Genomic DNA, 24651 nt, shown 5'->3' on the forward strand with positions numbered 1-24651 from the left:
TACACTTTTGGTATATATTTAGATCTAGGCAGGTAGTTTCTTTGTTTTGGGTCTGCTGTATAATTTTGTAACTGGTACACTGTTCTCTGATCTCTGTTCTTTGTTTTACTCCATATTTGTTTTGTTCTTAAAGTTACTTATACTATTTCACTATTGAAATAATCTGCTTCCATATAATTTGGATTATGTATCTTGATTATTAAGGTTGGCCTAACTCTGAATACAGCCCTTTTCTGCTCAGTTATTGCTAATGAAATCTCTTTTACATTGGGCTTTATAAATTTTGGGGAACCCCAGAGGTTTTGTCACTTGTCAAGAAAACTCAAAGACATCTTTTAAAGTCTGGGTTTTCCCCTGAGTCTGGCTGGTTTGGGAATAGGCAGGAGTGGTGGCAGTCTATCTCATGTGGCTATTATTAATCCTGGGTATCTGCTGGTAAATGGTTGCATGCTTTGACAACAGATATATACAAGGCTGTATACTCCCAAATAGTTAAATGACAGCCAGGATTGTGCATGGGGGGAAGAATACACTTCACACCAGCCAGTAAAAAAAAATGCAAAAACTTTGGGGTGAAAACAAACATGGATTTTTATGTTGAAGGACTGCAAGCTCAATTTTGGCAATTAAAAACAAATTCCTTGTTCCTTACTTACAAGATTATACTTACTTGAGCATTGCTTACTGAAGGATAAGCTTAACAGGTGTGTGTCTTGATTGGATGGGGGTCCTGTCTTTGCGGTCTTGGCTGGGGGGATGGCAGTGGCAGGATGTGGAGTTCCATGGAGTGAGACCTCTCCATCCACACTCCTATCCCCAGAGGTCCATGGGGATGACACCATGAATTAACACCCTGGGTGACACCAGCTCTAGTAACACCACTGCTTTGTCTTCAGTTTTTCTGACACTTACAGAGAGAGTGAGAAAACTGAACAGGGGAATTTCTGATGGGTATGGAGGCTCTCCATACACTTTGTTGTTGTTGTTGTTGTTGTTGTTGTTGTTGTGTGCCTTCAAGTAGGGCAACACTAAGCTGACCCTAGCATGAAGTTTTCTTTACAAGATTTGTTCAGAAGAGGCTGGCCATTGCCTTCCCTTGAGGCTGAGAGCATGTGACTCATCCTAGGTCATCCAGTGGGTTTTGTGGCTGAGCTGGGAATAGTAGTCCAATCCATGCTCCATACACTACAGTACTTTATTTTTAAAGAGTTGCTCATCATAGCTAGAAACAACTTGAAGGTGCATGGAGGCAACAAGAGAGCCAAAAACTGGAGACCAGCCAGTACAATTTACACAGGAACAATTGGAGACACATCCAAAAGTGCTCAATAGATGCTGCTTTATTATTGAGAAAACCCAATGTGTTTTTGGCCTATATATACACAGCCTTCTTCAGAGACCGTTTGAAACCTGACCGAAGACATTTCTGAAGCTGAAAGTCTCTTTCCATATATTATATTATGTGTGAATTATGACACGTTAGTGGTTTATATCAATAAAGGGAGAAATTGGATTGTGTTCAGATTTTGTATAATTTGTAATAGTGGATTTTACTGTATTTGTTATTATGAGATGTTTTTAATGGTTTTTATATGGTCTGTGAATTGCTTTGATCTATGGAAAAGTGGTATACGAATAAAATTTATTATTATTATTATTATTATTATTATTATTATTATTATTATTATTTTAAGAAATGGCCAATTAAATATTTAAACTTGTTTTCATTGTTGTGTTCCCTATATCAACTAATTTATTTAATAAATGATATTTTATATTATAAACTGTACGATAGCAAGTATTTTAAATACAAATGTCTTTTACTGTATTCTTTTAATATGTATTTAATGTGTTGCCTAATGGTCTGTTGACTGTAATAAAGTTTTTGGTTTGGTTTCTTTCCATTTGATGGTCAAAAATGGAATGAGCAAATGGAATGAGATTCTCAGCTTCAGAAACTTCCCCAGTCAGATTTCAAATTGCCCTGGAAATAGGTAATAAAATTGTAAGTAGGCCGAAATACACTGGGTTTTCTCAGTAATAAAGCAGCCATTGATTGAGCACTTAGGGACATTTTACATGACAACAACAATAGTCACAAAGGTGGGAGGCCCAGAGGTTCATAACTGTGTGCGGAAGGTCAGGCCACTGTCCCTCAATAACAGAGCACAAATGTCATCCAGGCGTTCACTCTGAGCCACTGTGAAATGCTCCTTCCAGTCTCCCACTATACCTGCAGGCAGGAAAAAGAATACGGGGGGAAGAAACCTCAATAATTTAAAGTCAATAATCAAAATTACAAAAGTCAATGCTGCAAATGTGGAAGGCCAACTACACCTCCAAACACATACTAAGAACATTCTTTCTTTCCTAAACAACTGCTGCTAGTATATATGATCTTAGAGTAAATGACTATGGAGTTTATCACACGGGGACAGGATAGGGATGGGATTGCTCCCTGTCCTTATCCTGTCTTGTGACCTGGCTGTACTCCTAGTGAAAGTGATCACGTGAAACACTTTCACATGAAAGTGGGCTGAAAAGTGCTTTCAGACATCAGCTTAAACTGTGTTCAGTCATCATGATATTAATGGATTCTTCCATGAAGACAAAAGACTGCAAATGACTGGAGAAAGTGTTTTCTGCTGATGACTGAAAACACTTTTCAGTCCTCTTTCATGTGAAAGTGATTTGCATGATCACTATCATTGGTGCTGAGTCAATGATGGGTCATGTGTGAAAGTCCTTCCCATAACTGGGTGGAAAGGATGGGACAGGGATGGGACAATGATGCCCCATCCCTCATGTGATAAACTCCTTTGCCACTGTAAGACTAGGAATCAATTTTTCTAACATGGCTCTAACTCCAGTGCTCTCACCACTTCTCTCAACAGCCTATCAGGTATGGATAGTGTAGAATGCAGCTTTAAACCCTACCTTTTCTCATGAAAGGTGATATAGTGTGGTCCATTAGCCAATTAGGCAGGGTTGTGTAATTAGCTGTTGGGTTTCCTTTCATGCTCTCAAACTTTGTGTGCTCCACAATCTGGTTCAGAACTGATTCTGGAAGCTCTACACCAAGGAAATGGGCTACCTTCTGGATTTCCTGCACAGGGTTCTAGGGAGAAAGAGAGAAAGACCATGCCAAGCTAGAGATCAGCAGGATCCTCATTCTGGCAGCTTGAAACTGATGGCTAATCTAGACAGGCAGTTTGTCCCACATGGTGCTGCCCCATTTAATGTCACTTCTTGCTACTTTCTTGTTCAAGCACTTTCCTGACTTGTTCCTTTCCAATCAGAATAAAAAGGTGACACATTTTGGTTCATTTCTGAGCATCTTGCTTGGGACATATGATGTGGGTGCATCCTTAGCACTATACCCCATTTTGTCTCCAGATAGGTTTCCAGATGTCTTGCAACCTTCATGTACCTTCTTTCTCTTCAATGTCTCTTTACATCATCATCATCATAACTATGGTGGCACTGTTGTGTTTTTCCTCAGTAGTCACCAGCCTCCTTCAGTACCTCATTTCAAACAGGCAGGGCGTTTGTGGTTGATCTTACACAACAAAAGACACAGAGAAACCACCATAGCATCTACTAGAAATGATACAACAGTGCTATAGTTATTAAAAGATTTTTTAAAACTCTTCTCTCCATGGGAGGCCCAAACAGTTGAACATCTCTCTCTGGAATTAGGTCAAGGTTTTGTAATCTTTGTCTTAACATTAGGGGGCATTCTTCCATTAGCAGGAAAAAAATGTGAAGAATGACCAGCCACAAAGTTTCTTGTGACTAAAGCCTGAAAGAAGGACACCTAATAGTCAAGACAGACATAATAATTAGAGATACCGTATATACTTGTGTATAAGTCAAAGATTATGCCCGAAAATTGACCCAACATCCCATGTTGACTTATTTACAGTCAGTATGGTAATGTGATAGCAGCTCTTTCAGATTTCCCCATGAACCAAGCAAAAAAGTCCTGGGTGATTGCTATTAAACAAACAGAGTCCCTCTCCTGCTTGCGCTGTCTGCTGCTGTCTGGGGAGTCAAGCATGAAACCAAAGTTGAAAAGCTGAGGCAAAAAGCCTCAATTAGAGTCCCTCTTGCCGCCCGCACACATACACACACAAGTTTTACCCTCGACTTATCCATGGGTCATGGCAAAATCCATAATTCTTGCATCAAAACCTGCCCTTGACCTATACATGAGGTCAATAGTATATACAGTCGAGTATATATTATCATCTGACTTGTATAATTTATATGCTGAAAACATCATAAGAAAAGCAGAATTAGAATTAGAAAAAGGAGGAGTGAAGACAGGAGGAAGCAACATTAACAACCTAAGATATGCAGTCGACACCAGAATATATTGCGCCCTTCCCTTACGTGGGGATCCGTTCCAGACTCCTCCCCCCCCATGTAAGGGAAATACTGCGTATGGTGGAGCCCCATTGAAAACAATGGGCTTCATGCCCACAGTGTGGCATGCACAGCTTTAAGCATAAGCTAAAAGCCTCGTATGGTACGCCGGCGTATGACATAGGCGCACTGCATTAGCAGAAGACTTTCAGGCATTGGAACAGTTTATAAGATGAAAGTTAATAAGATGAAAGGCAGGTCTGATGGTGAACATTAAGAAAACAAAAATAATGACCACAGAAGAAATACACAAATTCAGCCTAGCAATGAAGAAATGGAAATAGTTAAAGAATTCCCATATCTAGGATCAAACATTAACCAGAATGGAGACTGCAGTAAAGGAATAAGAAGACTAGAAATGGAAAGGGCAACTATCAAATAACTGGAAAAGATAATGAAGAGCAAAGACATACAACTGAGCACTAAAGTCAGAATCGTTCAGGCCATTGTGTTTCTCATTACCATGTATGGATGTGAGAGCTGGATAGTGAAATGTAGTGCTGGAGAATAGTACTTAGGAAGCCATGGACGGCCAAGAAGACAAACAAATGGGTTCTTGAAAAGATCAGACCAGGGCTCTCCCTGGAAGCAAAGATGATCAAGTTGAGATTATTGTACTTTGGACACATAATGAGAAGGCACAGATCATTAGAAAAAACAATAATGCTAGGAAAGATAAGCAGGAACTGGGCAGGGCAGTGGAGGATAGGGATTCTTGGAGTTGTCTCATCCATGGGGTCACTATGAGTTGGAATCGACTCGAGGACAGCTAACAACAACAACAACATATACTGTACTTATGCTAGGAACAGTAGGAGCCACTGCTGCTGGTTGGAATGACTGGCCCAAAATATATGAGAATAAACATTTGTGCATCACTTACCTCTTTTATATCTTCATAGAAGAGGTACAGAATTGGGTGGAGGTCCTTAGCCTTCCACCAGTCTTGAACATGATCAAACCAAGAACCATAAGCAACTGCAGAGAGAGGCACAAGAAGAAGAGAGCAATGGTGGGCTTCTGGTTCACCTTCCTTAATGTGCACCGTGTAGTCTTCCAGAGTTGTAAGAGAAAACATTATGATTTTATGGGGTCATGTATTTGTCTTCCTCTTCATGGCATTATGCTAATTCCTAGCTATAGCCTGGATAGGTTACTTTTATGGATGACAACTTCAAATCCCAGATCCCTCATAGGTCAGCATGGGCCCCAAATCTATCCTTAGCCATTGGTGTACTCCATTAGGCAGCATTTCCCTCCTCAAAGACTGGAAGACGTAGGCCAAGAAACCTAGCCCACTATCTTGACCTAAGAGATCTACTAAGTATGATGTTAGGGTCTCTTTTCTCCTATTTCCCCTATTCCTTCACTCACCTGTCCCAGAAATGAATGTCTCCAGAAACTCATCCCAGCTTCCAGGTTCTTGCATTGTCTTGTCCATGCGGTGGAAGTGGAAATAGGAGACTACATTGTCTTTGGCATTCCTGGCCACATAAATGATCTGCAAAAATATAGCGTCCAGAAAGAGACAATCTAGAATGCCTAGCTCCATGCCTTCCATTCTGCACTATTTTACCATTCAAGATGTTTCTTTCTCATTTTCTCTCCATTGCTTAATTCTAATTTAGCTATATTCAGATGTAACTATGATACCCAGAATCTGATATAGGTATATCTCAGTTACCGAAGCTCGTAACAATGAAGTTTCTTTTTCTGAAGGGTTTTTATGTCTGCCTAGCCCTCTTCTGTCTTTTTCTCCTCCTCTTCTCTTTAGCTGGAAGGTTTTTTTAGCATCAGCATTGTGGGAGGAGGACTGGAGAAACACATACTTTCAGATTGCAGTGAACTGTCTGAAGTCAACAGTGTGAAAAAGAGGTGAGAAAGAGTGGGATTTTAGCTGATCTTGCTGTAGCCATATGTGCCTTCCTACAACAGGTAAGGTAAATAGCAGCTGCCTCCAGATTCCCTAACTGAACATGCATTAATAGCAAAACAGAGAGAAAAGGAGAGCAGATAAGCCAGCTACCACTAGCATGTTAAAAAGCATATGTAAAAATGTAGGACTTTGGTCACTAAAATGGAAATCATAAGCAGAGTGGAAACTATTGAAAGAAAAAGTGATTCTTGGATGCCTTTTAGAAGTCTTTTAGTAGTATGAAGAAGATTCAAAATGTTTTGGTTTACTTATGCAAAGCTTACCTGATCTGGTTGTTTCATTTCACATGTGCATATTGTTCATTTTGAATGAAAAGTTTGCAAATACTGTACATGTTAAACTGCTCTTTTTTTGTGTGGTGTAGAAACCTGTCTCAAACCTTTCTATGTTACTTATGCCAATAGGGTCAAATATTAAAGAAGTAATGCCCAGGAATACTACTTTACAAACTGAGGTATAACAGTTCAGTGCTGAAAAAGAGAACTATGTAGATCTGAATGAAACAATTAATGTTCATAAGTGAAACTGTTATTTCTGATTATTTGAAAGACATAGCTTTTTTTACTGCAGCTCCTAGCATTCCCCACCACCCACCTCACCGTAATTTTTCTTACCTTGCATTTCTGTTCCCAGAAGGAAGGTGGCAGGAGGTGAACCGGGAGATGGGTTTTGAGTGTGCGTGGAGAGGGCATTGCTTCTGCTTCTTCAACACCTGTGACACCAGGCAGAAACTTTCAAAGGTTCTTGCTGATAAAACTTTCACACTCATACATTATAAATCTTAAAGAGTGCTTCCTTTTGCTCACCTGTGGGGAAAGGTTTTGGACCACACATCTCTATGAAGGGTATTCGTTCATAGATGGGGGCCCGAGCACATTTCTCTGGGTCTCCTCCATGCTGGATCATATCCACAATTTCCTGCATCCATGTTGTTCCTGGGGAAGGGGAGGTGTGAGAAGAGGCATGGAGATCCCTTAATTCATCTAGTGGCCCCCATTTTATGCAGCTTCACATCCCCTCCCTTCTTTGTATCTCCCCATAATCCTACCTCCTCTGACCATATTTACCTGCTTTGGGGTAAGTGCAAATAAGAAGATCGTTGGGCTTCGCTTTGAAGTTCCATATTGTTTGCCATTGATCCACAGTGTCTTCAAATAAAGGGATTCCCTCAATATTCACTAACTTCACAGGCTTGACGGAGCTGGGGTCCAAACTTTCCATCTTTGATTGGAGATCAGTTATCTGGCCCACAGGTTAAATAACACTGAAGACTAATCCAGCAGGTCCATTTTTAAAACTGTACATTTTAAACAGTGACTTTTAAATGTAGATTGTTTTAATACATATGTGTCTTGTTAGTTTTTTAAATTGATATATGTTTTAACTGAAGCTGTGCTTGTTACTGACATGTATTTGTTGGTCTGTTGTTGTTCCCCATCTTGATCCATGGAGAGAGGCAGGTATGAAATAAATATCATCATCGTCATCAGGAAAAGGAAATAGGAAAATACTAGGATGATCCTATTACTCATTTGACTCAATAGTCAGCATCTTGTTAATGAGTTGCAGGTGAATGCACATGTATATGTCCCTTTTTGGAGGCAGCAGAGAGGTGTAATCTCTTGCCCTTCAATAAGCTTTCCAGTTCCCACATCTGGCAGCAAGCCCAGGAGGGGCTACTGTAGTTCCTTACTACAGTGAAGTGTAAGGAGGAGGATAGTGATTGAGACTATGAAGATGTGGCTACTCTGAGCTCCTGGGGGGAAGGAAAAGGCAGGAGCCCATTCTCATTTCTTCCTACAACTAAGTTGGGACCAGCTGCTTTTCTATAGTTTGAACTGCCTTCTCCCTTCCTCCTCCACCAGTAAACAACAGGAACACCAGGAATCCACCTTAGACCTGACATGTGCTGGATGGTAGGAGGATGTGAAACTATAGTTTGGAGCTATGTGTACAAGTAGGATCCTCGCCCCTGTTTCAAAGCTGCAACTGTTCCTGCCCCATTTCCTTGAGTGACACCAGCTGGTTCTAGAGTGGAAGGATATGTCCGCTTATTATAGAAGAGACCACAAAGGCCATCCAGTCCAATTCCCTGGCATGCAGGAACACAGAATCGAACCACTGCTGACAGATGGCCATCCAACCTGTGCTTTAAAAACTCCAAAGGAGACTCCACTACACCCTGAGGCAGCGTAATCCACTTACCAGACCTCTGCTCCCACTCAGGATCGCTACTGTCCCTTCTTTCTGAAGGATGTTTCTGCTGTGTGCATACTCTCACTTGCACTTGCTCCCTGAACTTTTGTACATGCTCCAGCATGGGTGTGTTGATAACAGAGAAAGGGGTGTGTTTTGTTGGTTGGTATTTCTTGCATGCTAAAGTTCACCAGAATTGTGCCCTGAGCTGCCTGGAGCAATGTCAGGAAATGAATATCATAACACCCATGAAAGAGCAATGATAGGATAACCCATATGGGATGGCTCTGTATTTCATTATTGTCATTCCTTTTAGAACTGACTTTCTGCATTTGCCTGCTGTGGAAGGCTGAACTTTGTCCCTCCATAAAGTATAATTCCAAAGGTTGGGTTCTTGTTTGATGATAAAGGTCAGTTTCTTCCATTTACAGTAGAGAACCCTCTGCAGCACTGTTTATTGCTGAGATATAAACATTCACAAATCATTACTGCCCACAACACTCAGGTGGAGAAAGTCCAGATGAGGCCTTTATCTCACTATTGTCTTGCCTCCAGTGCAGGATTTTACAAAGGATCCTGTCAATGATATCCCCCATCTGTAGATATGGAAGATTATTTAAATAAACTCCAGTTGGGCAAATTGTGCTTGGAACAAAAGCAAGGCCTGAATGGATCTGTGACAACTATGGAACATACTGAAGTGATTAAAAGTATTAAATCTGAAAAAGTGCCAGGCCCAGATGGACTACCATCAACATGTTAAAAGAAATTGGAAGATGAGTTGCTCCAGCCATTAAAAATGGTGTGTGACGAGTTATTGGAAAAGGGCTGGCTGCCAGATTCTTGGAGAAATGCTTATATTACAATGGTCCAAAACACACTGCAGAAATCATCCAGTTTGAGATCTCTTTTAACTGCCCTGGCTCAATGCTAGGAAACTCTGGGAACTGTAGTTTTGTGAGACATTTAGCCTTCTCAGTCAGAGAACCCTGGGGCCAAAATAAACTAGAATTCCCAGGATTTCCTAGCATTGAGCCAGGGCAGTCAAAGTGGTCTCAAATTACATTATTTGTGCAGTGTGTTTTGGACCTGTGATTCATAAAGAAAACACAGATGAGACATTAATAAGGAATTATAAACCTATCTCACTACTAAATAATTACTATTAGTCATTTATTACCATTATAAGTCATTAAAAGCAGATTGGAAAGACACATTTCTCAGAATATATTTGACGATCAGAGTATTTTTTGGGGGGGGGGGCAAAAAGATGATTAAGGAATAATGTAAGGACTATTCTCAATACTACTGAATTCTTGCAACATCATGATGACAAAAAGGTGTTTTGATATTTGAAAATGCAGTGAATAAGTGGGAACTGCAACAAAATATTGTAATGTTGGGTCCTGCAACATTCCAAGCCTAGCCAATGGTCAGTCACCATTCGAAGGTCACTAGGCAAGCTCAGTTCACATGGTGCTATTCCCCTGCCTTCAATATGTTTGAATGGATGTTGTTTATAGATATATGGCTTCTTTTTCTTTACTTGAGAAGAAATCCTTAGGCACATCATGGTGGGGAAAAAAATCTCGACAAGAGAGGCAGACATGTCCTTAGATTTGTGTGCGGAAGCTCAGGCTGGTTCCCCTAAGTTTCTGGGTACAGATGTCATCTGTCCATTCACTTTGAGCCACTGTGAAATGCTCCTTCCAGTCCCCTACAGTACCTGCAAATAGGGAAAACAAGAGACATTGTTCTCAGCAATACAGTCTCCAATCCTCCTTTCTTGCTGTTCCAACCCAGCAAATATCCAAATTTCTAAAGCTTGTTAATTAGGGAATCCTTTTCTTTTGCTGAGGAAGTGACCTAGGAGTTCTCTGCACAGTTACTACAGAGGCAAAGTTGCTTGGCAGAGGATTTTGAAAAACATTTTGCACAAGTGATTCCGATCACATTTTTGCTCTGCCTGTACTAGGGAATGGCTATTTCACATGGAATGATTCCTCATCAGCAGGCAGCCATTTGGTTCCTATTTTATTTCATTCCATCACTGAGACACGCTAAACAGCTTTTTAGTTGTATGTCACTTCCTATTCTGAACTGGGGCACTGGTTTGTTGTACTTTTCACGGGACAGAATCACAAACCAGGTTTTGGATGCGTGTTTGGCACATTTTCACACAAGCCAAGAGCCTGATACTCTCCAACATTTCACGGACGAAACCTAGACCATGTATGATCAAGCAACATCCAAGTTTGGTCAAGATGGCAAAAGTTATCAGTGAGGAAGAACACCTAGCCTAGGACAGGCTGCAGCAGTTTGTTTTTGCCTCTGTCTGCAAGGAAGGGCAAGGTTCAGCTCCCTCTCCTTGGCCTGATGGAGTAAACTGAATGCAAAGTACAATCGCCCCTCCTAACTCACGTATCTGGAGTCTGCATCCTCAAATATTCATGGAGGGGCGACCCCTGCTGTTTCCAATGGCACGCATGCGCCCCATTCAAGCCTATGAGGCTTAAATATGGACGAGTCTCCATTCTCGCAGGGGGGAGGGCAGAACGGATCCCCTGCAAAAATGGAGGGCTGACTGTACTTTTGCACTTTGAATTCAGTTTACAGCAACTGAAGTAAATTGGGGACAAAGAGACAATCTGAGACAATTTAAAAGCTGCTGACAAAGTGGGACAACGGGGGATTAATCTGGACTGTTCTTGCCAAATTGGGACATTTGGCAAGTATGCTGATCAGATGTGGTAGGATCTTGTCCTCCCCACTCACTCACACACATACACACCTTTTCTCAAGAAGGGTGATACACTTTGGTCCAAGATAGAGGAAGGCACAGTACTGTAATTTGTCATTGGGTTTTCTTTCATACTCTCAAATGTTGTCTGCTGCACGATCTTTTTCAGGACTGATTCTGGAAGCTCTATGCCCAAGAATTGGGCTACTTTCTGGATTTCCCGAGCTGGATCCTGGGAAGAAACACAGCATTTTTTAAAAATAAGAAGCAAGGTAAATCAGGCAATGGGCATCCAGTTCTACTTGTTGAGGGACAGTATTAGATTACTGAAATCTAGCACGAAGAGAACAGTCTCTTTTCCTGTTTGTCTTCTCACAATTGTCAAAATACAGTACAACTGGTTTTAAGAGGTGAGCTTCTTGTAAGAGCAGTTACAAGTAGCAGCACTGAGTCTGATGGACCTTACTCCAAGGTGTCTATACATGGGATTGCAGACATGCTCCGTAAAATAATTGGTAGATTTCATTCGTGTCGGGTTGGTGAGTTGGATTGGGATACATGGGTTTTGATGATGTTTTATAAAACAGCGTTAGCTTCTCTGAGTGCAAATGAGTGAATTGAGGAAAAAATCCAACACCATCATTCTTCCACAAACTACTGTGTGTGTATCCAAGGAAGAAGAAGCTTGTGAGTATGGGATGTGTCCTTCCCCCTAAAGAAGGATTTTCCTGATATTTAATACTTATATGAATTTGACACTAGTAGGTTAGGGATTTTCTATTTTCTCATTATCTCATAGTAGCTTCTAAGAACATATAACCAATCCTGATGGACCAGGGCAATCCAATTCAGCATCCTGCAAGCCGGATAGTGGCCAGCCTGATGGGTTCACATCCTCCTGCTCAGAAAGTGGGAAAATTACTAATTTTTAGGCCACATCTCCCAGTATCCCCTAACCAGCATATGTATTGGCTACACTATCTCTGTCATTCAGGGAGCTTGCAGTCCAAAAAAAACCAATCTCTCCTGAAGATTGTTCTCTCTTAACTTTCTCAGGTAGACACCTTAGAATTACAAATGCTAAGGCTTTTATATTTGAAAAACGTCTTCCTTGCTCCTTCCTGAGATGATTTCATGGCCTCTAACCTGAGAAGCTGGTGTTGCGTACAGTAATTTCAGGATACAAATATAGCGTAACCCAGGGATTTATAAGAATTAACCCCTCCCAGCCCCCTGTGAAATACATTTTATATTGTGAGGATTTATCCTGACTGCTCTAAAATAGTTCACCTTAGTTTGTTGGATCTATTGGGACAATGGTGATAGGTGCCTGGAGCATTTCTGGTTCTCAGATCTTGTGCTCCTTTTCAGGGAAAGTACAACCTTGCTATAAGTGTGGGTGTGTCAGTGAGAGGCAGTACTTACTTCTTTAATATCTTCATAGAAGAGATATAGAACTGGGTAATGGTTCTTAGCCTCCCACCAACCACAAACGTGATCAAACCAGGAGCCATAAGTGACTGCAAAGAAATACAATAGGTAGAAAGTAAAATGTAGGAGTCAGATCTACCTCGGCCATTTTCCCAAGCCATAATTGTTTGTAGAAAGAATGCCTGAAATCAATGCTGATGTTGTTTACTACTTCCAACTTGTACCTACATAGTTCATTTCCTTGGGATGGTTTTTTTCCCCTATTATGTGGGAGCAGCATTATTGCTTACCATGTCCTGCACTCAAATTAAGGACTACATGAGTCCTGTTCACGCTAATAAGAACATACTGCTTGTAAAGAAGCAAGCCATCAATACACATCTTCTCATTTGCGTGACTGAGGCTACTTCCCTCATGGTGCTCTATTCCTACTCTACCTTAACCCTGCCTTCTTTTGTTATGCCCTGCTAAGCCTCCCTTTAGGTTATTTTTTAATCCACTTTTTCATGCAATTTTGGAGCTCTTCTACTAAGATTGAAGTTTTAAAAAATAAAGAAAAAAAATAAAAAAAATAAAGAAAGGTAATCAGGTTGCTTGGGAATAGCAAAGGGCAGGGGTGAAGGAATGGAGAAAGAAAGGATACTGACACCACATGTCTGGCAATTATACAACTGCCCTGGGAGAGATGCTTCACACCTGGGGAATTGCACGATTGCCAGGTCACTGATGGGTTTCTCTTGTCAATGAAAAGGGATGAGTCGGGAACAGAGCAGCTATAGGTTGAAGGCACTGTTGTGTGATAAGTATTGCATAAGCTGCTTCTTTCCTGGTATAATTGTGGTTTAAAAGACAGATGCAGTAATGTTCTATGTGTAGCATTAAACACAAGTTCTTCCCTCCCTGGATGTCAAGCATGCAAACATAATACTAAGGGAAGGTGCAAATGGGCACACTTCATGTTGTCATCAGCAGGGACTGCCCAGAAGTAGGGTAAGGTCCATGATAAGGAAGCTTATGCAGATGGAAAATTTACCCACCACCCCCTGCTATTGCCTGTCTCAGCAGATCCTCAGAAGAGTCTCCTTCTACCCTGAGTGCAAAAAGTCATGGCTGGAACCTCAAAAGCACCCTGAGAGGACTGGGGCAGTTTGGATCTTCAAAAAATGTGGTTGCTACAGTGATGAGTCTGGCCACATCCCAAGATTTTTGCCCAGTTTGGACGAGCCTTTTGTTTCATACAGCAGAGGACTTTGACCTGGAGGACTCTATCCTTTACCAAATCATTGCAAATGCCATGTCCATATTTGCAATCCATTTCTGGTGTCATCACACACTACGGCACATTTTGCAAGAATAAAGGCATGGAGACCTTCTATTCATCTTGAAGAGGACAGCCTGCCATTCACAGAGATATATGGCATGAGGTAGCTCAGTGTTTATTTTGGGGTGCAAGGGCATATCCTCATAGGTCCTGATTCAGTCCACTGACCTCTGCTTTGAACTTTTGTGCAAAAGAAGGAAAAGATGGGAAATGGGAACCTATGTCTGCATTGTTGTAAGAAAGAATCTGGTAAGTTCACATCATTGCCTTTGTCATCATGGGATTTTTGTTAGCCCTAAACTGTTCACTATGAGAATGTCTACATTTATCATCAAATCCAAATGAGTCCTGGGTTTTCCATATTCTCAGCGACCAACCACCACCATTTCTTCCCTCTGCCACAATTGCAAATACACCAGACATACATCCCCTCATCTGAATTTTTCAAGAAATTCTGGAGAAAATCAAGATTTTCCCCCCTTGTGGGTTAAAGCCTTGTAGGATTTAAAAATTGCACATCCACCATGAATAGGTCCAAAATCATGTGTCCAGATCGCCACCCATTTGAAGAGTGGGTTTTGTTTAAGAGTGTAGACATGGTATAGTGGTTTGAGCAGTGGACTATGACTCTGGAGCCAAGAGCTCAAATCTCTGTTGGAGCATAAAAACCCACTGAGTGACCTTAGGTAAGTCATACTCTGTCAGCCTCTGAAGAAACTTGCCATGAAAAAACCATGATAGGCTCACCTTAGGGTCACTATGAGTAAAAAAATAACTTGGAGGCATATAACAACAAGAAGACAAACCCTTAGTTAGCCAGAGGTGCTGCCTTTCCCTCCCACAGTTAGGTATCTGTACAAGTTCTCTCATTTTCTCTTTGGCTTCTTCACCACTTACCCTTGCCAGCAATAAAATTCTTCAGAAAATCATCCCACTGTCCTGGCTCTGGCAACCCCATGTTCATGCGATGGAAATGGAAGAAGGAGACAGCATTGTCCTTGATGTTCCTGGCTACATAAATGATCTGTGGAAAGAAAATAATAATAAAAAACAGAGAACCCAGCCCAGGGGACCCAAATCTGGTGTCCTCCTGGTTTACTGGGGTACAACTCCACACAGCCAGTATCAACATCCCACTAAATCAGGATGATGGGAGTTACACTTTAAAACATAGAGGAGGGGGGACAAGTTGGAGGAGGCTACCAAGGCTTTTAATACCCCACGAAACATCTTCTGATTCATGTCAGCCCATTTTTGAATAAACCTCAATTGAGTTCAATGGGACTAACTTTCACTTAAATGGGTCTGGATTATAGTACCATGGGATGGGAGAAGGGGATTTCCAGGGTTCAAAAGTACCAGGAAAGCTCCTACTCTGATCAGACATGCCCATTAGGAGAGGAGATGCGGTAATAATGAGGGAAAGGCACTTTGCTGAGAGTCACTTATTGTATATTAGTTATCCTGGAATTACAGAACCAATGTTATGTTAGAGTATTGGACAATTTGAGCATTGGGTTATGACTATGGAGAGCCATATGGACCACCTGGGTGACCTTGGGCAAGTCACACTCTCTCAGCCTCATAGAAGGGCAAAGGCAAACCCCCTCTGAACAAATCTTGCCAAGAAAACCTAGTGTCAGGTTTGAGTTACCATTGCCATAAATCAGAAACGACTTGAAAGTACAGAACAACAACAATAATCCTGGAATTACAAATAGGCTCTGTGATGAAATCTGGAAGAAATTAGGCACTCAGGCCTAAATCCTCTGTTAGTCCCCCACTAGAGTAGACCACTGAATCAATGGAACTTACCTATGTATTGACTCAGTATTCATCAGCTGAGTGGGGACTAAATAATAGGATACTGGCTTTACTCAATGTGACTTTCTGCAGTTTATATAAATATTATTGTCAATGTATTATGTCCTATGATGTTGCATAAATGTGTTTGTAAGTTTATGGCAATTGGTCAGTTGAAAGAGATGATAGTGCGTTGGACGTGACTGTTGATTGACTGAGGGTTTGAAAAGGAGGATTGAAAGCTGGTATGTGTGAAAGTTGTAGTGGGGTTGTTGTAAGGGCTGGATGTTAGGGAGATTAGAGTCAGCACAGTGTGCTGCTTTGGTTAGATGGTGAGGGTGGAATCAAAACAGACTAAGAGACTGTGCAGACCGCCCCTAAGGGGTGGCCTGCAACCACGTCCAGCTGGGCTAGACTGGGGTTGCAGCAACCGAACACAGTGGCTCCAATTTGGCCTTTCCAGGGTGCAAAATGGAGCCACAAAAAGTGGCTCCTTTTTGCGCCCTATAAAGGGCATGATAGCAGCAGCACCGTGGCTTTAACACACTCCTTTTGTGCTACATCATGTGAACGCAGCACCAGAGGAGTGCTGTGACACCACGCACTGTGTGGAGCAGCGTATAGCATGATCACACCGCCCTGGGAGCAGAGTCAGGGTGTGTGTCATGTGGACAACACACCCTGAATTTGCCCCCAGGCCCACCTTTATGGCTAGTGTGCTCAGTCCTGAGATGGGTTAAGTAAACAGGCACTTATCCGAATAACAGTAACGTATAAAGAATTGCTAATCTGAAACCACATGTTTCTGGACACAAAGTAAACTTCAGCCTTTTAATTCACTTCTGTTTGTGAAGTTATTGTTACACACAGAGAGACAGACACACACTGGCATTTTGACTGTGGTCAAAAAATGAAATGGCAACATGAAGAAGTGAGCAATTATATAGCAGGAACCCAACTCACAGTTGTAAGCTTATTTGTGAGAGAAGGAGCCCTTTAACACTACACAGTTTTAGCACTATGATTCCACTCTAGTGTCTCACCAAACTACAAACCCTAGGTTTCCACAGGGTGCACCCAGGCAGTGAAAGTGGAATCATAGTGCTATCACTGTGAAGTGTGAAAGGGCCCAAGATGTTACAGGGAACTGAGTAGTTCTAAGTTTGGACTCAACTATAGAGCTTTGTAGTGGACAGGAGAAGTCCCAGAGTAGCAGTGGTACACTGACTGGGGCAATCACTGAAAGTACAGTGTGCCCTTGGTGTCTGCAGGGCTTTGGTTCCAGGATCCCACGTGGATACCAAAGTCTGTGGATGCTCAAGTCCCATTAAATACAACGGCACAGTAAATTGGTGTCTCTTATATAAAATGACAAAACCAAGGTTTGCTTTTTGGAAATTATAATTTGTAAAATATTTTCAAGCCATGGGTGATTGAATACACGGATAAAGCATCTGTTGATACAGAGGGCCAACTAAAGCAAGCAAACCACTTGTGTCAAAAGTGAATCTCTTTTTCCTTAATCAGGTTATTATTATTATTATTATTATTATTATTATTATTATTATTATTATTTGTATACCGCCCTATGGCAAACCAATCCGGTCGGTTGACAACAGTAAAATATAAAGTATAACAATTAAAAACACATTATCCCTCCCCCCCCTTAAGACAGTATTAAACAGTATAACATATTAAAAACACAATATCGAAGCATAAAAACAACAATTAAAAACTAAAAACCCTGATATCCCTCTGTTGATCCTCAACCATCACTAAGATGAGGCCATGGGAGGCCACCATCTCTGTTGACAGGAGCAAGTCAGGAAGAATCACAGAATCATAGAGTTGGAAAAGACCATAAGGGCCATCCAGTCCAACCCCTTGCCATGCAGAAAGTCTCAATCAAAGCATATGCGATTGAGCGTTCCTGCATGGCAGGGGTGGGCTGGATGGCCCTTGTGGTCTCTTGCCTGAGAGTCTGCACAGATTCAGCATAAACAGTAGCCCCAGCCTTTCCTTTCATTGTAGTGTCATATTTTCCAGGTTCTAAAACCTTCAGATCAAGCCTTGACCATGAACCAACCTCCCACTTCAGCAATTCTCCTGACCTTGCAATTCTGTTCCCAGAAGGAAGGTGGCAGGAGCTGGACTGGGAAATGGGTTTTGATTGTCCGTGGGGAGGGCATTGCTTCTGCCTCTTCCAAGCCTGCAAAACCAGGAGAGACTTTTAGCTTCACACTCAGCAAGGCTTCATTCACACTGAATGAGGAACCTTCCCTTTCCTCCCTCCATTCCCCTAACCAGTACCCCATTTTCACCTGAAGGCAGGGGTTTTGGAGGGAACATTTCCAAGTAGGGACTCCGCTGGTACAGAGGAGCCCGAGCACATTTCTGGGCATCACCTCGCTGCTGGATCATGTCCACAATTTCTTGGATCCAAGTGGTTCCTGGCAGAAGATAAGGGTGGGTAATTGTTTGAAGAATCCAGCCTTTATCCAGTGGCCCTGAATACCCCAACTCCACTGCTCTTCTCCTCAGAGCTCTGCAAACACCCCACATTTCTCCACTCCCATACATTTACCTGCTTTGGGGTAGGTGCAAAGGAGTAGATCATCAGGCCGAGCTTGGAATCGTTTTATTTCAGCCCAGTTCTTTACAGTGTCACTAAGCAATGGGACACCCTCCATCTCTACTGGCTCTAAGCGCTTGATGAAATTTGCTTCCACATCTTCTCGCACTGAGTCTGGATCCATCTCCTGGAAATGCAGCAGAATGAATAATGTGAATGAGTGGTGCTCTCTGTGATCTTACAGTGCCTCTGCCCTACTCTCTCCAGCAACATGTTTGGTCCCATGAGTAGCATGCTATACCCACCAGTCAGCTTTACTCTCTCTGTAGACTGTCGATCTTTCTGGGCTTCTACTTCTCCCTCTTGCTTCCTGGAGTATTGTACAAAGCCTAGCACTTTGGAGGGGCGTGTTCATTTATGACTGAGTAGGACGTCTGTGTGAGCCTCTGGTTCATATTTCTCACACGCAAAGAGTGGACACCAGCCAGAGTGCTCTGTGAACTGACTTTTCTGGTTGGATTAAACCTGTGTATGTTTGTGTAGTGACGCTGAGTGAAAGGAGCTGGTTCACTTAATAATGCACAGAGCATGGGAAATAAGCAAGATGAATTTCAACTCCTAGTACAACAAAGTAAATATGATATAATAGGCATCACTGAAACCTGGTGGGATGAGTCTCATGATTGGAATATGGAAATAGGGGGGTATAACCTTTTCAAGAGAAACAGGCCAAACAGAAAAGGAGGAGGAATAGCCCTATATGTCAGGGACATTTACACCAGTGAAGAGATCCAGGACATCAATCCTGGAAGCCAGGTGGAGAGCATCTGGATAAAAATTAAAGGGCAGGGAAACAACAAGGATGTTATGGTGGGAGTCTACTACAGACCCCCAAGTCAGACGGAGGAATTGGATGATGCCTTTCTAGAACAGATGACCACACACTCAGAAAGGAGAGATGTAGTAGTGATGGGTGACTTCAACTACACTGATATTTGTTGGAAGTCAAACTCAGCCAAATCCTCAAGGTCTAGTAAATTCCTCACTTGCCTTGGAGACAATTTCATGGTCCAAAAGGTGGAAGACGCAACAAGGGGATCAGCTATTTTAGATCTGATTCTAACCAACAAGGATGACTTGGTTAATGAAGTGCAAGTGGTGGGATCCTTAGGTGGAAGTGACCATGTTCTCCTGGAGTTTGTTATACAGTGGAAAGGAGAAGCCAGGCAGAGTCAGACACGCATTCTAGACTTCAGGAGAGCGGATTTCAGTAAACTTAGAGAAATACTGGGGGCGATCCCATGGTCAGGAATACTAAAAGAGAAGGGAGTTCAAGATGGATGGGAGTTTCTAAAAAAGGAGATACTAAAGGCACAAATTAAAACAGTTCCAGTGAGAAAGAAAAATGGGAGGTGTTGCAAGAACCCAGGATGGATGACCAAGGAACTTTCAGCTCAGCTAAATTTGAAAAGGAACATGTATAAGAAATGGAAAAAGGGGGAAATCACCAAAGAGGAATTCAAACAAATAGCTAGCATGTGTAGAGATAAGGTCAGAAAAGCTAAAGCGCAGAATGAACTCAGGCTTGCTAGAGAGGTTAAGAACAACAAAAAGGGCTTTTTTGGATATGTCCGCAGCAAAAGGAAGAAGAAGGAAACAGTAGGGTCACTGCGTGCAGAAGATGGCAAAATGCTAACAGAGGACAGAGAAAAGGCAGAATTACTCAACACTTTCTTTGCCTCAGTCTTCTCAGAAAAGGCAAAGGGTGCTCAACCTGAGGATAATGGAGCAGAGGACAGAATAGGGGAATTCCAGCACAGAATAAGTAAAGAGATAGTAGAGGAACACCTTGTTAATCTAAATGAATTTAAGTCTCCGGGACCAGATGAACTCCATCCAAGGGTATTAAAAGAACTGGCAAAAGTAATATCGGAGCCATTAGCAATCATATTTGAAAACTCCTGGAAAACAGGAGAGATCCCAGCAGACTGGCGAAGGGCAAACGTTGTCCCCATCTTCAAAAAGGGGAAAAAAGAGGATCCCAACAATTATCGTCTAGTTAGTCTGACATCAGTACTAGGAAAGATTCTGGAGCAGATCATTAAACAGAGAGTCTGTGAACATCTAGAAGCCAATGCCATAATCACAAAAAGTCAACATGGGTTTCAGAGAAACAAGTCATGCCAGACAAATCTAATCTCTTTCTTTGATAAAATTACCAGCTTGGTAGATGAAGGGAATGCTGTGGATATAGTATATCTTGATTTCAGTAAGGCCTTTGACAGGGTTCCCCATGACATTCTCACAAACAAGCTTGTAAAATGTGGGCTGGACAAGGCAACTGTTAAGTGGATTTGTAATTGGTTGACCGGCCGAACCCAAAGGGTGCTCAACAATGGCACCTTTTCATCCTGGAGAGAAGTAACCAGTGGGGTCCCACAGGGCTCTGTCCTGGGCCCAGTACTGTACTGTTCAACATCTTTATCAATGACTTGGAGGAAAAAATTGGGGGAATACTTATCAAATTTGCAGATGACACCAAATTAGGAGGAATTGCTAATACTCCAGAGGACAGGATCAACATTCAAAATGACCTGAATAGACTAGAAAGCTGGGCCACAGCAAACAGAATGAACTTCAACAGGGAGAAATGTAAGGTACTGCACTTAGGGCGAAAAAATGAAATGCACAGATATAGGATGGGGGACACCTGGCTAAAGGAGACAACATGTGAAAGGGATCTAGGAGTCCAAGTAGACCACAAGTTGAACATGAGTCAACAGTGCGATGCGGCAGCTAACAAGGCCAATGCGATTTTAGGCTGCATCAATAGAAGTATAGTGTCTAGATCAAGGGAAGTAATAGTGCCACTCTATTCTGCTCTGGTCAGGCCCCACCTGGAATATTGTGTCCAGTTCTGGGCGCCACAATTCAAAAAGGACATTGAGAAACTGGAGCGTGTCCAAAGGAGGGCAACTAAAATGGTGAAAGGTCTGGAAACCATGCCCTATGAGGAATGACTTAGGGAGCTGGGGATGTTTAGCCTGGAGAAAAGAAGGTTAAGAGGTGATATGATAGCCCTGTTCAAATATTTGAAGGGATGTCATATTGAGGAGGGAGCAAGCTTGTTTTCTGCTGCTCCAGAGACTAGGACCCGGAACAATGGATGCAAACTGCAGGAAAAGAGATTCCACCTCAACATTAGGAGGAACTTCCTGACAGTAAGGGCTGTTCGACAGTGGAACAAACTCCCTCGGAGTGTAGTGGAGTCTCCTTCCTTGGAGGTCTTCAAGCAGAGGCTGGATGGCCATCTGTCGGGGATGCTTTGATTGTGATTTCCTGCATGGCGGGGGGTTGGACTGGATGGCCCCTGTGGTCTCTTCCAACTCTATGATTCTATGATTCTATGATTCTAATATCCTTTCTTCCTAATCTGTCTCTTGCTCACCTCCCCCTGGAATTTATTTCATCATGAATCAACATGGATCGGTTTGTGAGAGAGCAAGGAATATGTTCTCCTAGTTGATATTTCTCACCTGCTACAACTGGGCATCTCTTCGATACCTTCTGCTGAATTCCCTGCAGTCCTCTGAGGATAAATGTGTGTTTCTGTTTATTGATATCTTATGAAAGTCACAAGGAGAGTCTCACTTCTATTAACTTAAAGCAGCACTTCTCAAGCTATCTGATGTGGGGGTCTGGCAACCCCCCTTACTGTACTATGGACCAACATTATATTTAGATTTTTCTTAAAGTATAAAAAAATCAGCTTTCAAAAATTCCTGAACTGGACAGGTTCTGACATATTTTAACATTTCACAAGAGTCACTGGAATAACAGAGCTCATGTTATGCAAACCATGTCCTAACCACTGTCTCTTTTAAAGTCAAAGAGGCTGACCAGAAAAGATTTACATTATGGTTGAGCAACTGTGGCAGGCTCACGAACCAATTTTCTCTCTTTAGAATCAGTGATTTGAGGTAATAATTCCAGATGAGAATTTAGCTATGCCTCCTTCACAGAATTTTGCAGTGGGCTATATGATATTGTTTTCCTTTGTACTGCTCTTTTATTTTCCCAAATCATATTTTTGCATTATCAGAAAAGAATCAGCACAAAACAATGGATTAGTTGCCCAACATCTTTGAACAGGTAGCACTGGGCAACCTTCAGGTGGAAACAGCCTTGCTCATTCTAGATTCAGTTACACCAATTTCCTTTTAAGTTTGTACATACTCTTTTTTTGTCCTCCTACTGTTTTATTGTGTGCCTTTAGGTCATTTCTGACAATGGCAACCCTAAGGGTTTGCTGGGGCTGAGAGTGTTCAAGGTCACCCACTGGGTTTCCATGTCTGAGCAGGGAATTGACCCCTGATCTCGAGTTGTAATCCAGTGCTCAAATCATTACACCAAGCTGGCTCTATATTTCTGCTCTACTCCTCCTTTAATAAACTTTATCCAGATGGGATTTTGGTCTGTATTGGGTTGCTGCATCCACTTTCAACAGGGGTGGATGTTTTTGTTTTGCAATCTTCACAGGTTGGGCTGTCCTTTCAGGATGAAACCTGAAAATGGGTTGATAGCTTGGCTAAAGTTGTTGTGTTTACCTAGGGGTGTATCCATGCTGCACAATTATAGCACAATGCTGCAACCTATTGAATTCTGTGATTTGTAGTTTGGTGGGGTTCTCTAGTGTACTCTCCACAACTACAGCATCAGAGTTCTCTGGCAGAGGTTCCAATGTACCCCAGCAAAGTACAAATTCCAGGCCTCCATAGGATTGTCCCATGGCAGTTAAAGTGGTATCAACCTGCCAAGTGTGCACTATGGACACAGCCTAGTGCAAGAATTGGGAGGATGCAGCACTGAGGACACACGCGAGATTAATTTTGTGGTCCTTGCAGACGGATCTTTTTTTCTCCCCCTAAAGTATGAATTGCCTGTCCTGAAATCTTTGGCAGGACAATTAACCTTTAAGATAGGTTGCTGCCCATGTTTAACAACTCATCACTTTTTTTAAAATCTAAAAGTGGACCTTTGGCTGCTTTCCTTTTATTTTACTGGATTTATTGGTCCACAAACAGAAAATTAGCCTTTGGACTCACCACTACAGCTGCCGTTCATTTCTTGCTGACGTCTTACTATCCCTTAGTAACTATCCTGTGCATCAGGAGGAGCCTCACATCAACTTTGAATTTGCTTAACCAGGATAAATGGGAACAAGAAGAACAGAGAGGTAGCAGCCTTGTTGTTAATGGGTCATACTAATAGAGGGAAGGGGAGCCTTTGGTTCATGAGCTTAATATGGCTCAGAGATGGCTTCAATCTGGACCAACAGCTTTCATATGGAAGTGCAAGGAGGGAGCCTCCAGTTCACCTCCAGATGGAACTAATGGGGTTTTCTTTATGCATCACTTGCAGTCCCACCAGAAAGGAAAACATGGGGACAGGGGCTTGTCCATGTAGAGAGACACATGGAACTTTCTCATTCTCTGAATGGAGAAAATAAAAACTGGCATCAGAATGGGATACAGGTAATGGCAGAGGTGACGCTTAGAGGACAGACCCCTCTCCACATACATCCCTATGGGGTTATGTTGAAAGGAGAATTTTCAATCTTGACCACAATTCAGACTCAACCTGGAACATAGTATATATGACAGAAATACAAGGAGTGTATCATTACATGGGTTTCATTGTGGTGTGTTGGCTTCTATATGGAAGCTACTAGAAACTTTGTTCCAAGAACATGTACTTCCCTCTAACAGTCATTACATGCAGACCCTTGGCATCCGTTTTATCCTCTGGCCTTCCCCACATAACTACTATGATGTGCCCAACACCAGGAGCTAATGGTGGAGTAGAGATTCACCTGCTGAATAAAGTTGATGTATAGCAGAATGACACTTATATAGTGGTCCCCCTGACATGCTGGAAGGCTTCTTGTGTGTTCCACAAGAGCCAATATACAGTAATAGTGGTCTAGAAGGGAACTACAGAACTGAAACTCACAGGGTAGACGTGGGCCATTCAGGCTTGAGGTTGAAGATAACAATTTTGATCAAAGTTGTTTTAATGGTGGGACTGCGGTTGTATAGTTATATCCTTTCAGGTGGAGATATGTTTAACATGCATTGTTACATGTACTGTCCTTGATTGTTCATTTCCATCTCTCACAATCAGCAGCAGAGAATCTTATGTGAATTCTAAAGAGCTGTTGTTTG

The 24651-nt window shown here is 42.1% G+C and overlaps 2 protein-coding genes across 3 annotated transcripts; both read right to left on the bottom strand.

Moving 5' to 3' along the window:
* Positions 1 to 573: 573 nt before the first annotated feature.
* On the bottom strand, positions 574 to 8898 carry LOC121932978 (sulfotransferase 1C4-like). The gene is made up of 8 exons (XM_042472139.1): positions 8570 to 8898; positions 7432 to 7606; positions 7171 to 7299; positions 6979 to 7076; positions 5803 to 5929; positions 5312 to 5406; positions 2938 to 3118; positions 574 to 2233 (listed from the first exon to the last, which is right to left on the bottom strand). The coding sequence occupies exons 2-8, from the start codon at positions 7583 to 7585 to the stop codon at positions 2121 to 2123; spliced, it is 897 nt and encodes a 298-aa protein (XP_042328073.1). The 5' UTR covers positions 7586 to 7606; positions 8570 to 8898; the 3' UTR covers positions 574 to 2120.
* Positions 8899 to 8979: 81 nt separating this feature from the next.
* Positions 8980 to 24568, bottom strand: LOC121932976 (sulfotransferase 1C2-like). 2 transcript variants are annotated; one of them, XM_042472136.1, is made up of 9 exons: positions 24440 to 24568; positions 18440 to 18614; positions 18177 to 18305; positions 17967 to 18064; positions 14950 to 15076; positions 12726 to 12820; positions 11352 to 11532; positions 10169 to 10286; positions 8980 to 9066 (listed from the first exon to the last, which is right to left on the bottom strand). In XM_042472136.1, exons 1-8 carry the CDS (start codon positions 24455 to 24457, stop codon positions 10174 to 10176), a joined length of 936 nt encoding a protein of 311 aa, XP_042328070.1. In that variant the 5' UTR covers positions 24458 to 24568; the 3' UTR covers positions 8980 to 9066; positions 10169 to 10173. The 2 variants fall into 2 exon arrangements, with proteins under 2 accessions (XP_042328070.1, XP_042328071.1); XM_042472137.1 differs by lacking the exons at positions 8980 to 9066; positions 24440 to 24568 and adding an exon at positions 18733 to 18903 and having other exon boundaries at positions 9717 to 10286.
* Between the last annotated feature and the right edge of the window lie 83 nt (positions 24569 to 24651).

The sequence above is a fragment of the Sceloporus undulatus genome, chromosome 6 (assembly GCF_019175285.1).
Source record: "Sceloporus undulatus isolate JIND9_A2432 ecotype Alabama chromosome 6, SceUnd_v1.1, whole genome shotgun sequence".
NCBI lineage: Eukaryota > Metazoa > Chordata > Lepidosauria > Squamata > Phrynosomatidae > Sceloporus > Sceloporus undulatus.